Genomic DNA, 14,536 nt, shown 5'->3' on the forward strand with positions numbered 1-14,536 from the left:
TGACATGGGGGTCCATTCTCGAATATCGTTGCTGCTGCAGTAACGATGTAGTTCGTCGTTCCTGCGCCAGCACACATCGCTCCGTGTGACACCGCAGGAACGAGGAACCTCTCCTTACCTGCGTCCTGGCCACAATGCGGAAGGAAGAAGGTGGGCGGGATGTTACGTCCCGCTCATCTCCGCTTCTATTGGGCGGCGGTTCAGTGACGCTTCTGTGACGTCGCTGTAACGCTAAACGAACCGCCCCCTTAGAAAGGAGGCGGATTGCCGGTCACAGCGACGTTGCAGAGCAGGTAAGTAGTGTGACGGGTGTGGGCGATGTTGTGCGCCACGGGCAGCGATTTGCCCGTGTCGCACAACCGATGGGGGCGGGAACCCACGCTAGCGATATCGGTCACGATATCGCAGCGTGTAAAGCGGCCTTGACCCTTGCAGGTGCAGCCCCACGGCTTGTGCTGATCAGTGTGTAGGCGACAAATCCCTTTACATCATCAGTACATACATTCAATATTCCAGCAGAAGTAAACAGAAGCAAAAAGTGGGTAAAAAGTCAGTCATTTCTAAATATTTTATTATTTTAGATTAGCCCTCAAGAAATGAGAAATCCTGAATTTGGATGGAATATTTGTACTTATGGAAGAATTGAGTGTTGACAAATCTGTAAAATCATGGAACACATAGAAACATGTGAGCGTAACATGACGACAATATGGCACTGCTCATAGAAACACCGGCTACTGCTAAACATCGTACAGAGGGATCGGACAATTCTATTATTTGTGATTCCGATATTGACGTAAGATGACAAATACTGGACTGCAGATTTTTAATAGACAGATATATCTCAGAGGACGACAAATACTATACGGGACCTCCGCTGGGAATAGATGCTGCAGGCTGTGTTCACATTGCATTTGAAGTACACTTTATCAAGCACATCTATATATATAAAAAAAAAAAGTTCTCAAAATTGTTTTGGCCTCATTCGTGCTGTAGTTTGATATAGGCATCTGTCATAAGGCCACAAGTCACCAAACACGGCCCAAACTACCAGTATCACAAATCTATGATGCGGATTGTTTGGGTCTCAGACAGAGGATTACGACCATAGTAGTACAATGAGGCCGGGTCTACTTGGGTAAAAAATGACCCACCTTCATCAAGGAGAACGGCATAGTGACATAGATTACGCTGACAACTCACATTTTAGCCATTAGAAATAGTCGATTATTCCTCCAAAATACATAATTACTTACCGGTAATGTGTTTTTTCTGAACCCATGACAGCACCACGATGTAAGGGTGCTGTCATGGGTGCTGGAAAAATACGTAATTACTTACCGGTAATGTGTTTTTTCTGAACCCATGACAGCACCACGATGTAAGGGTGCTGTCATGGGTGCTGGAAAAATACGTAATTACTTACCGGTAATGTGTTTTTTCTGAACCCATGACAGCACCCTTACATCGTGGTGCTGTCATGGGTGCTGGAAAAATATTTCCTGCCTTTGAAAAGGTAAAAACTGCTACATCTATGCTGCCGAGTGCCATAGGGAAGTCACGGCATTGTGTCTAATACTGTTCTGAGGATCCTGAAACTAAATAGTAAAACATTAAAAAGGGACACTCATCGTGCACACGCAAAACAAACGAGTAAAATCTGTCCGGTTATCATACCAATACCTATTCTGCTGCTTCTATCACACACTCACACAGTTAGAAGTCAGGGGACTAGCTTATTTGTTGTAAGCTTCCGAACCCATTCCATACAGGCTTTATAACTTCTACACAACACCACACATGTCCAAAAGCCACACAAAAGTACATTTAACTACTGATCATGTTCACACAGGGCCTCTTAATTGTAATAATGTCTGCAACCTATTCCATTCAGATTTTTTATTTTCCCCCAAGATTTAAGAGAGGAATATCTGCAGCATATTACAGTAGCATTAAGCTAGATGAAACCTTACAAAATAATACCCACAGCAGGTCAATTTACGCTGCAGATTTCCCCCTTTGCAAATACACGGTGAAAATTGTGTGTGTGAACATATCCTAATGCATTGACTTCCGCCAGCTCTATTTTGATAACTGGGAAAAACGCAGACATTTCTGCAATGAAGAATGCTGTGTGTGAATTTACCTCTAGATGACCTTTCTTATTTAATGGTGAACGTGCAATTGGGAAATATACTTCTACTGGGGGGGAGAAAAAAAAAAGCCATGTGTAAAGGTTTCAACACGGTTTCCTACAAGCTACCCAAAACAGTCCTACAACCTTTTTATAGAAGGCCATGATCGGGGTTCATAGTGTTTTGGACGTTGCATATTTCCGCTACGTCCAAAACACTGCGTTGTACAGTAAAAGCACAGTGCATGGGACTTAAACAAATCTCCTGCCCACTGTGCTTCTTTTCTCTGCAGCATGAACTGACATGTGGCGCGGCTTTCCGAGCCGCAGCATGTCAATTTATGCTGCGGAAACTGAAAAGAGTTCTCCGCAGGGAGAAAGTCCACAGTGGCCCGAACCCTGATTGTGGGCACAGGCCGCTGTGGACCCCTGCGGAGAGCACTCATGGCCCCACAAGAAAGGACACGCTGCATCCACCTTACAGGTGTTTTTTTTAGGCAGTTTTCATTAGGACCTAGACTTCAGTAAGGCCGCGCTCATATCAGCGGTATGTTGCCGCAGGCCTGGATCCGGTACAAATGTATTTCAGCTCCATTCATTTCCTATGGAATCGCGGCAACATGCGGTTGCGTGTCGCACGCAACTGCATGTGACCGCATCCCGCCGCGACTCCATTGGAGATGAATTGAGCTGAAACACATTTGAACCGGATCCAGCCCTGCGGCAAAATACCGCTGATGTGAGCGGCGGCGCCTAAGACTAGGTTCACATTTCCGTCAATTTGTATCAGTCACAATCCGCGACTCTGGTAAACAACAGATTCCGTTTTGCGGATTCCGTTGTTTCCCATAGACTTGTATGAGCGGCAGATTGTGACTGATGATGCTGCGTTGCATCCTCCGCCCGACTGATCAGTCGTGGAACGACTGACCGTCGGGCGGCAGGAACGCAGCATGTAGCGTTTAAGCAGCGGAATACTTTTGATTCCGCTGCGCATGCTCTCTCTCGGCGGCCGAACGATCAGCTGATCACCCGGCGGCCGACTTCTGTGAGCGATCAGCTGATCACCCGGCGGCCGCCTTCTGTGACCGATCAGCTGATCATCCGGCGGCCGGCTAATGTGAGTGATCAGCTGATCGCTCTCATTAGCCGGCCGCCGGGAGATTATCTGTTCGCTCTCAAAAGCCGGCGGCCGGCTATTGTGAATGATCAGCTGATCGCTCTCTCTCACGTTTTACAACGGAATCCGACAATGAATTCTATTCTTGTCATCCGTTGTACAGCGCATCAGTCACAAGCGTCAAGCAACGCATGTGACTGATGCAAAACAGAAATGTGAAACTAGCCCAAGACTCCAAACTACAGGGTTACAGCCACCCCTCATTAGGGTGTGAATGGTGCCTTATCTTCTCAAAAAACAGAAACATTATATATATATATAGTGATCAGTGAATAAAATGGGCAGTTATTCTAAACTTAGTAACCTCACGCTATTGCACGACCCGAAATAAAATTTTGAGTGAAAACGTAATGCAAAAAAAAAAAAATCAAACAAACAAAAACACGACATGAGATTACGTGTTCTGCCAATGGTAGAGCCGGATGGATTTACAGTACGTAACATGACACATGTAATCTCGGATATGTTCTGGGGACATTCATGTAAAGTTCTAATTATCCTAATGACTGGAACAAGACACGCGATAAAACCCAAACACATCAAAACCAAGTCAACGTTATCCCCAAAGACAAATGTCACATCAGTCATCATCGGTTGTGTGTCGCCAAGAGGTTTCTCGTTGGCTCTGTTCACACTGGTGGTTTTCTCCAAAGCGCTTTTATAGACCACCACAAATGTGTCCACTTGAGTCTTCATATGTCAGCTTTCTGTTCTTTTCGGTTGGGTGGAATAGTGTAGCCTGCTAGGCTATTCAACCCAGAAGAAAAAAAACAAAAAACGATAACTGAGGCTGGTTACCATTAATCATGATATCCGTACAGGATACAAAGACACTAGTGTGAACATTGCCCAACTTTAAAGACACAAAGCTTCAGCCAAGTCGTCACTCATTCGGTCAGAAATTAGAAACTTTTACACTTTGCTCACCTTCAAATAGAGCAAACACTCCAAGAAATAAAGAAGGACGACAGCTACAAAAGCAAGAATGCCCATTAGTATGGGAAGATATGTGTGACCTACGAATCTCTGCTTTTACCCATATTATACAGAAATAATTCAGGTGACTTTCCACTGACTATATGGCGATATTCTGTATAGAGGCTGCCAATATTTTATCTGAAAGTGAAAGAAAACAAAAAGCATTCATACAGAAATATCCACTATAGAACTGGGCGATACAAACTTACCAGTATCCGGTAAGAATGGGTTTTTTTTGTGACTAAAACGTATTGATATATTTTCTAAAATTTCAAGGATATGGAAAGTGGGAAGAGAAAACTAAAACTGTACGCTTTGTTATTGAAATAAAACATGAGAAGGGGGTCTACTAAAAAAATGTGGAATTTTTAAAACTAACCGGAATAACAAAGCGATGGTACATTTCTTCATGCTGTGCCCATGAGAATCAAAGAAACATACATACGAATATTTTAAAAGGTTTCGGTTATACCAAATAAATAAGCCACGTAAAATGAAGAACAAGGACGCTGGACTTAGGGCAAGGACCATGGACGTAGGAGCCGATTCGGCTGTCGCTTTGTGTACGGTCATTGACTATAAAGGAGAGAGGACAGTTTGCGGCACGTTACATCTTCCTGCTAAATTAGAAAGTGTATTGTGCGCAAAAGCCCAAGACGTTCACAGTTTCAAAAATTCTGTTGATGTTTCCTAGAAAGATTCTTCCCAATATGGGAGGCGCGGCGCTTCTTTTACATGTTGATTACAGTGTATTCTTCAGCATGACGTTCAATGTGTCCGAGGGCGTCCTGCAAGAAAAACGGGAGAAAACATTGTACTTGGAGGACATATTATACCCTAATAGATCCACTCACTGTTAGGCTAGGTTCACATTTCCATTGTTTTGCATGAGTCACATGCGTTGCTTGACGCTTGTGACTGATGCGTTGTACAACGGATGACAAGAATTGGAATTCATTGTCATGAAAGCGGATTCCGTTGTAAAACGTGAGAGAGAGAACGATCAGCGGATCGTTCACAATAGCCGGCGGCCGGCTTTTGAGAGCGAACAGATGATCTCCCGGCGGCCGGCTATTGTGAACGATCAAGCTGATCACTTTCATTAGCCGGCCGCCGGGAGATCATCTGTTCGCTCTCAAAAGCCGGCCGCCGGGAGATCAGCTGATCGCTCATCCGCCGAGAGAGCGCATGCGCAGCGAAATCAAAAGGATTCCGCTGCTCAAAAAGCGCTACATGGTGCGTTCCATTCATTACACGACTGATCAGTCGGGCGGCAGATGCAACACAAGGCATCAGTCACAATCCGCCGCTCATACAAGTCTATGGGAACAAAGGAATCCGCCAAACAGATTCCGTTGTTTATCAGAGCGGCGGATTGTGACCGATGCAAAACAACGGAAATGTGGACCTAGCCTTACCTAGCAATGAATGATACAAATCAATAGGCTAGCCTCCAGGGCTGCCTCTAAGAATTTCAGGGCCCCTGACTGGCATAATTTTGGAGCCCCCTTGAGACTCCACCCCAGCTCCGCCTCCACACCTCACACACAAGCCAATACATGAAGCGTGAAGGGGAACCCCTTCTGTTGGGGCCCCGGACTAGAGTCTTGGTTGTCCCCCCTGGTGGCAGCCCTGCAGCCTCACAGGTAGGATCTTGTGCCTGTTCCCAAAACCAACAGTCTTGGAGGAATCTGGCAGAATACATGGGTTCATTTCATGCTGACCTTTGGAGTATAGGTTTGAAGAGGAGTCTGTAAGCGCAAAATGACTGTTCAAACCAGTACAACCGCTCAGTTGGTCGAGTATTTCGTACACCTTCCAGCTTATTTTCAAAACCATTTGTCTGTCATTTGATTCTATAAAATTCCAAAGCTGTCAACCAAAAAAGAGAAGTGCGGAGATAGGTGGAAAAGAGGTGATTAGGAGAGTACACTGAACCGTAATGGTAGAGTGACGGTGCTTGGTATGAACAGTCATTTTGTGCTAATAGATACCCTTCAGATTATAAATAGCTAATTGCTGGATTCCAAAAAGGGACACTGTTTAAAAAAAACTGCACCAATCAAAATGCTGAAAAAAAAATTCTATAAGTTCATTAACCCTTCAGGTGCTTTGCATGATTTAAAGCCACAAATGATTCATTTTTACAAAAGTAACGAGAAAAAATGGAAGATACAATTTGTTGTACAAGTTCTCCTGAGTATGCAGGTACCCCATATGTGGTGGAAACTACTGTTTGGGTGCATGAGAGGGCTCAGAAAGGAAGGAGCGCTGGTCTGGCTCAGATTTGGAAGGAATAGACTACTTCAGGTGCCATGTCGCAGTTAAAGAGCTGCAATGTTGCCAAAAAAGCAGAAACCATCCACATGTGACCCCATTTTGGAAACTACACCTCTTATGGAATTTGTCTAGGGGTGTAGTTAACATTTTAAACCCACAGATGGCCCACCGAATTGGGTAACATTGGGCTCCAGAAATGAAAAAAAGAGAATTTTGTTACTTACCGTAAATTCTTTTTCTTATAGTTCCGTATTGGGAGACCCAGACCATGGGTGTTTAGCTTCTGCCTCCGGAGGACACACAAAGTACTACACTTAAAAGTGTAGCTCCTCCCTCTGAGTTTATACACCCCCTGGTGAGCCAGTCACAGCCAGTTTAGTGCAAAAGCTGAAGGAGAATAGCCACCCACAAGTAGAACCGAGTAAGAACCGGAACAACCGGAGACTCTGTCTACGACAACAGCCGGTGATAACACACGGAACAAGAAAATTGCCAACGGGCAACAGGGAGGGAGCTGGGTCTCCCAATACGGAACTATAAGAAAAAGAATTTACGGTAAGTAACAAAATTCTCTTTTTCTTTATCGTTCCTTTGGGAGACCCAGACCATGGGACGTTCCAAAGCTGTCCCTGGGTGGGAATAAACAGAAAAAACTAAGAAGTAGGCGGAGCCTAACTTCACAAGTGGGCGACAGCCGCCTGAAGGATGCGTCTGCCCAAGCTCGCATCTGCCGAAGCATGAGCATGCACTTGGTAGTGCTTCGAAAAGGTATGCAGGCTAGTCCAAGTGGCAGCCTGACAGACTTGTTGAGCCGTAGCCTGGTGCCTAAAAGCCCAAGAGGCACCGACAGCTCTGGTCGAGTGTGCTTTGATCCCCGGCGGGGGAGGCACCTGAGTACTCTGGTAGGCGTCCGAAATGGTCGATCTAATCCAACGGGCCAAGGTCGGCTTAGAAGCAGAGAGACCCTTGCGCCGCCCTGTGGTTAGCACAAAAAGAGGTGCACCGCCTAAGCGCAGCGGTGCGAGACACATAGATCCGGAGAGAATGCACCAGATCTAGAGTATGCAGCGCTTTCTCAAAGCGATGAACAGGGGCCGGACAGAAGGAAGACAAGGAAATATCCTGGTTAAGGTGGAAGGGAGAGACCACCTTAGGAAGAAAGTCCGGGGTCGGACGGAGAACTACCTTGTCTTGGTGAAAAACCAAAAAAGGTGACTCCGAGGAGAGTGCAGCCAAATCAGAGACTCTCCTGAGAGAAGTTATGGCAACTAGAAAGGCCACCTTTTGAGAAAGACGATACAAAGAAACCTCCCTAAGGGGCTCGAAAGGGGGTTTCTGCAATACCGTGAGGACCAAGTTAAGGTCCCAGGGATCCAAGGGCCGCCGATAAGGCGGAATGATGTGAGACGCACCTTGCATGAAGGTGCGGACCTGAGCCAGCCGGGCGAGACGCCGCTGGAACAGCACTGATAGAGCTGAGACTTGTCCCTTGAGAGAGTTGAGGGACAGTCCTAGCTGCAGACCGGACTGTAAAAAAGACAGAAGGGTCGGCAACGAGAATGGCCAAGGAGAATGGCCGGAAGAGCGACACCAGGACAGGAAAATTTTCCAATTCCTGTGATAGATCTTGACGGAGGAAGACATACGGGCCCGAGTCATAGTGGAGATGACTTCAGGAGGAATACCAGAAGCCGTCAAAATCCAGGACTCAAGAGCCACGCCGTCAATTTGAGTGCCGCAGAATTCGGGCGGAAAAACGGACCTTGCGAGAGCAGGTCTGGACGGTCCGGAAGATGCCACGGCATCTCCACGGACAGTTGGAGCAGGTCCGGATACCAAGCTCGCCTGGGCCAGTCCGGTGCAATGAGGATGACTCGACAGCCCTCCATTCTGATCTTGCGCAGGACTCTGGGCAAGAGAGCTAGAGGGGGAAACACGTAGGACAGACGAAACTGGGACCAGTCTTGAACCAGAGCGTCCGCGGCGAAGGCCTGAGGATCGTGGGAGCGAGCCACGTAAACCGGAACCTTGTTGTTGTGACGGGATGCCATTAGGTCCACGTCCGGAGTGCCCCACTTGCGGCAGATTGACTGAAACACTGCCGGGTGCAGGGACCAGTCGCCACCGTCCACAGATTGACGGCTGAGATAATCTGCCTCCCAGTTTTCTATGCCAGGGATGTGGACTGCGGATATGGTGGACTTGGAGTCCTCCGCCCATTGAAGAATGCGTTGGACCTCCAACATTGCCAGGCGGCTGCGTGTCCCGCCTTGGTGATTGATGTAGGCAACCGCTGTCGCGTTGTCTGACTGGACTCGAATGTGCCTGCCCGCCAACAGGTGGTGAAAGGCTAGGAGAGCTAGAAGCACAGCTCTGGTTTCCAGCACATTGATTGAAAGGGCTGACTCGGACGGAGTTCAAGTGCCCTGTGCACTGTGGTGGAGATGTACCGCTCCCCAGCCGGATAGGCTGGCATCCGTGGTGAGAATCACCCAGGACGGAGTCAGGAAGGAGCGCCCTTGGGACAGGGAGAGGGGTCGAAGCCACCACTGAAGAGAGCTCCTGGTCCGTGGCGACAGAGCCACTAACCTCTGTAAGGAGGAAGGCTGCTTGTCCCAACAGCGGAGAATGTCCAGCTGCAGAGGACGCAGATGGAACTGGGCAAAGGGAACCGCCTCCATGGAGGCCACCATTTGACCCAGCACCTGCATCAGACGCCTGAGGGTATAACGGCGGGGCCTCAGGAGAGAGCGCACCGCCAACCGGAGTGACAGCTGTTTGTCTAAGGGCAACTTCACAAGTGCCGGCAAAGTCTCGAACTGCATCCCTAGGTACGTGAGATCGGAGTCAGAGTGGATTTGGGAAGATTGACAATCCACCCGAATTGGGCTAGGGTGGCGAGAGTGAGCGAAACACTCCGCTGACAGTCTGCGCTGGATGGACCCTTGACCAGAAGGTCGTCCAGATAAGGAAGCACTGCTAACCCCTGGAGGTGCAGGACCGCAGTCACTGCCGCCATGACCTTGGTGAATACCTGAGGGGCCGTGGCTAACCCGAAGGGGAGAGCCACGAATTGGAAATGATCCTCTCCTATCGCAAAACGTAACCAACGCTGATGTGACACTGCGATTGGCACATGTAGATAGGCATCTCTGATGTCGATGGACGCCAGGAACTCCCCTTGGGTCATAGAGGCAATGACTGATCGCAGAGACTCCATGCGAAAATGCCGCACCCGGACATGCTTGTTGAGAAGCTTGAGATCCAGGATGCGCCGGAAGGTACCGTCCTTTTTTGGAACTAGGAAGAGATTTGAGTAAAAACCTCTGAACCGTTCCTGAGCGGGAACTGGGACAATCACTCCGTTTGCCTGCAAGGACGCCACGGCCTGCGAGAAGGCGGCGGCCTTCGAGCAGGGGGGAGTTGAGAGAACAAAATCTGTTTGGAGGGCTGGAAGAGAATTCTATCCTGTAGCCGTGAGATATGATGTCTCTCACCCACTGATCGGAGACTTGCTTTAACCAAGCGTCGCCAAAGTGGGAGAGCCTGCCACCAACTAAGGACGTGGCTGGAGCGGGCCGGGAATCATGAGGAAGCTGCCTTAGTGGCAGAACCTCCTGCGGTCTTCTACTGACGCGCTTTTGGGCACCAGTTGGATTTCTGATCCTTGGCTGAGTTAGCGGACGAGGCGGAAGGCTTAGAGGATGACCAGTTGGAGGAACGAAAGGAACGAAACCTCGATTGATTCCTACCCTGGGCGGGTTTCCTGGTCTTGGTTTGTGGCATGGAAGTACTCTTCCCGCCAGTAGCTTCCTTAATGATTTCATCCAGCTGTTCACCAAACAGCAGTGAACCAGCAAAAGGGAGCCCAGCAAGAAACTTCTTGGAAGAAGCATCTGCCTTCCACTCTCGAAGCCACAAAATCCTGCGGATAACAAGAGAATTAGCTGAAGCCACCGCAGTGCGGTGAGCAGCCTCTAGCATGGCAGACATGGCATAAGATGAAAAGGCTGAAGCCTGAGCAGTTAAGGTAACCATCTCAGGCATAGATTTCTTGGTGAGGGAATGCATCTCCTCTAGAGAAGCAGAGATGGCTTTGAGAGCCCACACTGCTGCAAAAGTCGGGGAAAACGCGGCCCCCGCAGCTTCATACACAGATTTGGCCAGAAGGTCAATCTGACGGTCAGTGGAATCCTTAAGTGAGGTGCAGTCAGCCACCGACACAACGGTCCGGGCTGATAGCCTAGACACCGGAGGGTCTACCTTTGGGGAGTGAGACCACTCCTTCACCACCTCAGGTGGAAATGGAAACCGGTCATCAGAACCACGCTTTGGAAAGCGTTTGTCAGGGCAGGCCCTGGGTTTGGTCACAGCGGTCTGAAAACTGGAGTGGTTAAAGAACACACTCTTCACTCTCTTAGGCGAGGTAAACTGATGTTTTTCTGCCAAAGAGAGTTGCTCCTCTGACACTGGCGGATTGAGATCCAGCACAGAATTAATAGAAGCAATCAAATCACTAAGATCTGAGTCACCCTCAGAGAAATCGATGGGATACATAGCCTCCGAGACCCCAGTGAGGGCATCCTCCTCATCTTGAGAGTCAGCTCTTGAGACAGAGCCGTGGGATGGGGAGGGGGAGGAAACCCTGCGCCTTCTCTCAGAAGGACGGGGTCTGGGATCAGATGATGAATCCTCTGTGAGCTCCGATGGACGGAGGTCAGAGGATAGGAGTCCTCTGTCAAGAGTATTAGAGGCACCCTGTGAGGGGGGCTGATGCATATTCATCAAAGTCCTGGACAAAAGCCCCATGGACTCAGCAAGTGACTGGGATATGGACCTAGAAAAGGACTCTACCCAGGCCGGGGGTTCAATCACAGGTGCAGCAGCAGCCTGAGAGACCACTGGGGGTGAGACTCCAGGCTGTGGCACCTCCAAGTTAGAGCAGACATCACAATGTGGATAGGTGCTCGGCTCAGGCTGCAGGAGCTTACATGCAGTGCATGCAGAATAAAGCTTTGGAGCCTTGCTCCTTGTGTGAGACATGCTGCTGGAGTGGGGGCTTTGCAGAGAATGAACCCCAGGGAGAATATACAGAGGTCCACAACCGGAGACCGGCTGTGGCTTACCAGACCGCTGAGCGCGGTGTTGTGTGCCCTCCAGATCCCGAAGCCCGGTCCCCCAGTGCGCAGCACCTCAGCAGAGATGCAGAATGCAGGATGTCCCAGAGCAGAGTGAACTCTGCCTGAGAAATGGAGGGGGCGGGACTAGGGGCGTTCCTATAAAAGAGCGGGAACTGGAGGGCTATAGAGACCTGCAGGGAAGGAGGGACGCCCCAGCAGTGGGGAGTGTCCCTCCCCTGTGTAGAACGGCCGCCGGGAGGAGCCGAACCTGTCCCTCTGCATGAGTGACATGTGAGGGCAGGAAAATGAAACTAGGCCTCCGGCGAAGCCAGGGCCTAAATTTAAGCGGCGAGGCCGACAAGCAGGCACCATCGGCGCGGTTCTCAGGCAAAAGCTAGAGAACCCGCCGGAAAAGTTAAAACAATCACATACAGCATACTCTCCCCTTACAATAAAGAACAGGGACCCCCAACATAAACGTCTCAGGTACTTAGCTGCTGAGACGCAGGGCCATGTCCCTGGGGATGAGTGCTCCGGTCCAACAGAATCCTCAAGGGGCTGTGGATGGAGACCGGACTCCTGCCAGGCATGGAGACCGTGCTGGCTCCCACTTCAAGCCAGAGCCCAGAAGGGATGGTGAAGGAGCGCGGCATGTAAGGCTGCAGCCTTGTAAATCAACCTTAACAACACCGCCGATACAGTGGGGTGAGAAGGGACATGCCGGGAGTCCAGATATGGACCCGCTTTTCTTCAAACTCTTTCCAAAAGTCAAACAAATCAGATGAGAATGCATGTGTGGATGTATGCCTCCTGACACAAAGCAATAAACTGTTTAGTACTGGCTACCAGGGGGTGTATAAGCTCAGAGGGAGGAGCTACACTTTTAAGTGTAGTACTTTGTGTGTCCTCCGGAGGCAGAAGCTAAACACCCATGGTCTGGGTCTCCCAAAGGAACGATAAAGAAAAAGAGAATTTTGTTTACTTACCGTAAATTCTTTTTCTTTATCGCTTCATTGGGGGACACAGGAAACCATGGGTGTATGCTGCTGGGACTAGGAGGTGACACTATGCAAATAAGAAAGTTGACTCCTCCCACGTAGTATACACCCACTGACTGGAGCTGAGGAGATCAGTTTTTGCTTAGTGTCCGAGGAGGTTGGACACGCAGGGGCTGCTCTCAGCCCTTCAGGTTTGTATTGTTGTGTTTTATTAATATTTTCCCTTTGTTTTTCAGACACAGCTCATCGGGCGACAGGGTGTAATCGCTCACCCTGCTCTCCTACATAGAGACCGGTCGCAAAGAAGTGGGGTCCGTCCGCCACTTCCGTTGTCTTCCGTGTCTGTCTGGCAGGACCCTACCCCCCCTAATACTTCCAAGCGGTTTGGGGGGCATCCGCACAGAGGGACAGGCGGATGGTCCTTGCCCCTCTCCCCAAAGACTCTCTCACTCCCGAGCCTGATTGTGGGGTAGGAAGATGAAGACAGTACCTAGGATGGAGAGGTACCCTTCCGGTCTTCCCTATCCCCGGGACGACCGTCGAGATGTCTTCCCTTGCCTTCCAGGACGCATCCAGGATCAGGACAAGCCGGGACCTCAGGGTAAGTACTCTGCACTCCCCCGTCCCGGGTTATGAGGGGGAGGGATCCCGTCTATATAATCCCCGCAGCCCCCTCGCCATTTGGGTCAGGGGGTCCCATATCTCCCTTAGCGCCCCACCCCAGGCCACCCGTAGCTCCTGTAGTGCGGCCTCTCTGTGTCCCTCCGATCGGCCCCCCTGCCGTGGCGTCCACTACCCGGCGTCCCCCCCCCGGCGGCCCATCCCCCGGGGGCCTGTCGTTAAACTTTAACCCCCGGCCCCATTGCGGCCCGCAGCTCCATTGAGGCACGGCGTCCCTCTCCGGCAGACTACCTTCAAAATTTAGCCCCTGGCTCTGCAGTCCCCTCAGTATCTGCGCGCCCTCCAGCCCGCGTCCCCAGCCGGTATTCTGTCCGCGCGCGCGGGTTTTTTTCAAATCTCCCGCCTCTTTTCTCTTCGCGCGGCCTCAGTCCTCCTCCGGCGTCTGACGTCACTTCCGGGCGCCAACCCTCGGCGCACGTCATCCCTGCGCCTGCTCCGGCTCTCCCCACCGGGTAAACTGCGCTGCCGCCGCCGCGAAATCTGACATCCTCCGCCCGAGTAGGTTGACTCTGCAGCCGCCGCACCCATTCTTCCGCCCGGGTGAGCGCTGCTCGCGCCGCCGCCAGGCCCGCTTCACCGGCCAGGTAAGCGTTCCTAGCACCGCTGCGTCCCTCCAGGCCGTCTGTACCGCCACCGCCGCAGGTCCTCCCCGCAGGCAGTGCTGGACCCTGCGCTCCCCACTAGCAGCGATTAGGCCACTGCTCCCCTGACCCCGGGGTCTGTCAGCGTTCTCGCAGCATTCAGTGCGCTACATCTGAGCCCTCCAACAGGCCCCTAACCCCCCTCAGGGCTCATTCTCCAGGGTACTGTTCTACCTGAACTACAGTCCTGTTGGTGAGGGAACAGGCCTTTTCACTAGGATACCGCCTTGTGAAGCAGCCGTATGTCGTACAATTTTATTGTCTTCTGTCTGTGTTGTACACACATCCTCCTAGCCCAGATGTGCTCCTGATTTCTGGGTGTTCATTGTTATTTTGCCATTCTGTCTCCCAGATATTTACCGCCTATAGCACTACTAATCCTAGGTGTCCAGCGGTATTTTGCGCCTGTGGCACAAATTACGGACGTCTCTACAGCATTCTAAATCTTCCCCAGACTATTGTCCTTACTCCCGGTTATCCGTCAGGTTACGGATAGATTATAGCGCTCTACCCAGCAATCAGAA

General features: G+C 50.3%; 1 protein-coding gene across 1 annotated transcript in view; it reads right to left on the minus strand.

Moving 5' to 3' along the window:
• Window positions 1-554: 554 nt before the first annotated feature.
• Window positions 555-14,536, minus strand: part of ZNF106 (zinc finger protein 106) — a 128,590-nt gene continuing 114,608 nt past the window's right edge. Inside the window, exon 19 of the mRNA XM_075330745.1 lies at window positions 555-5,080. Within this exon, the coding sequence (XP_075186860.1) occupies window positions 5,024-5,080 (57 nt within the window). The 3' untranslated portion in view covers window positions 555-5,023. The remainder of the gene's footprint in view (window positions 5,081-14,536) is intronic.

This window comes from Anomaloglossus baeobatrachus, chromosome 12, assembly GCF_048569485.1.
Source record: "Anomaloglossus baeobatrachus isolate aAnoBae1 chromosome 12, aAnoBae1.hap1, whole genome shotgun sequence".
In the NCBI taxonomy this organism is placed as follows: Eukaryota; Metazoa; Chordata; class Amphibia; order Anura; family Aromobatidae; genus Anomaloglossus; species Anomaloglossus baeobatrachus.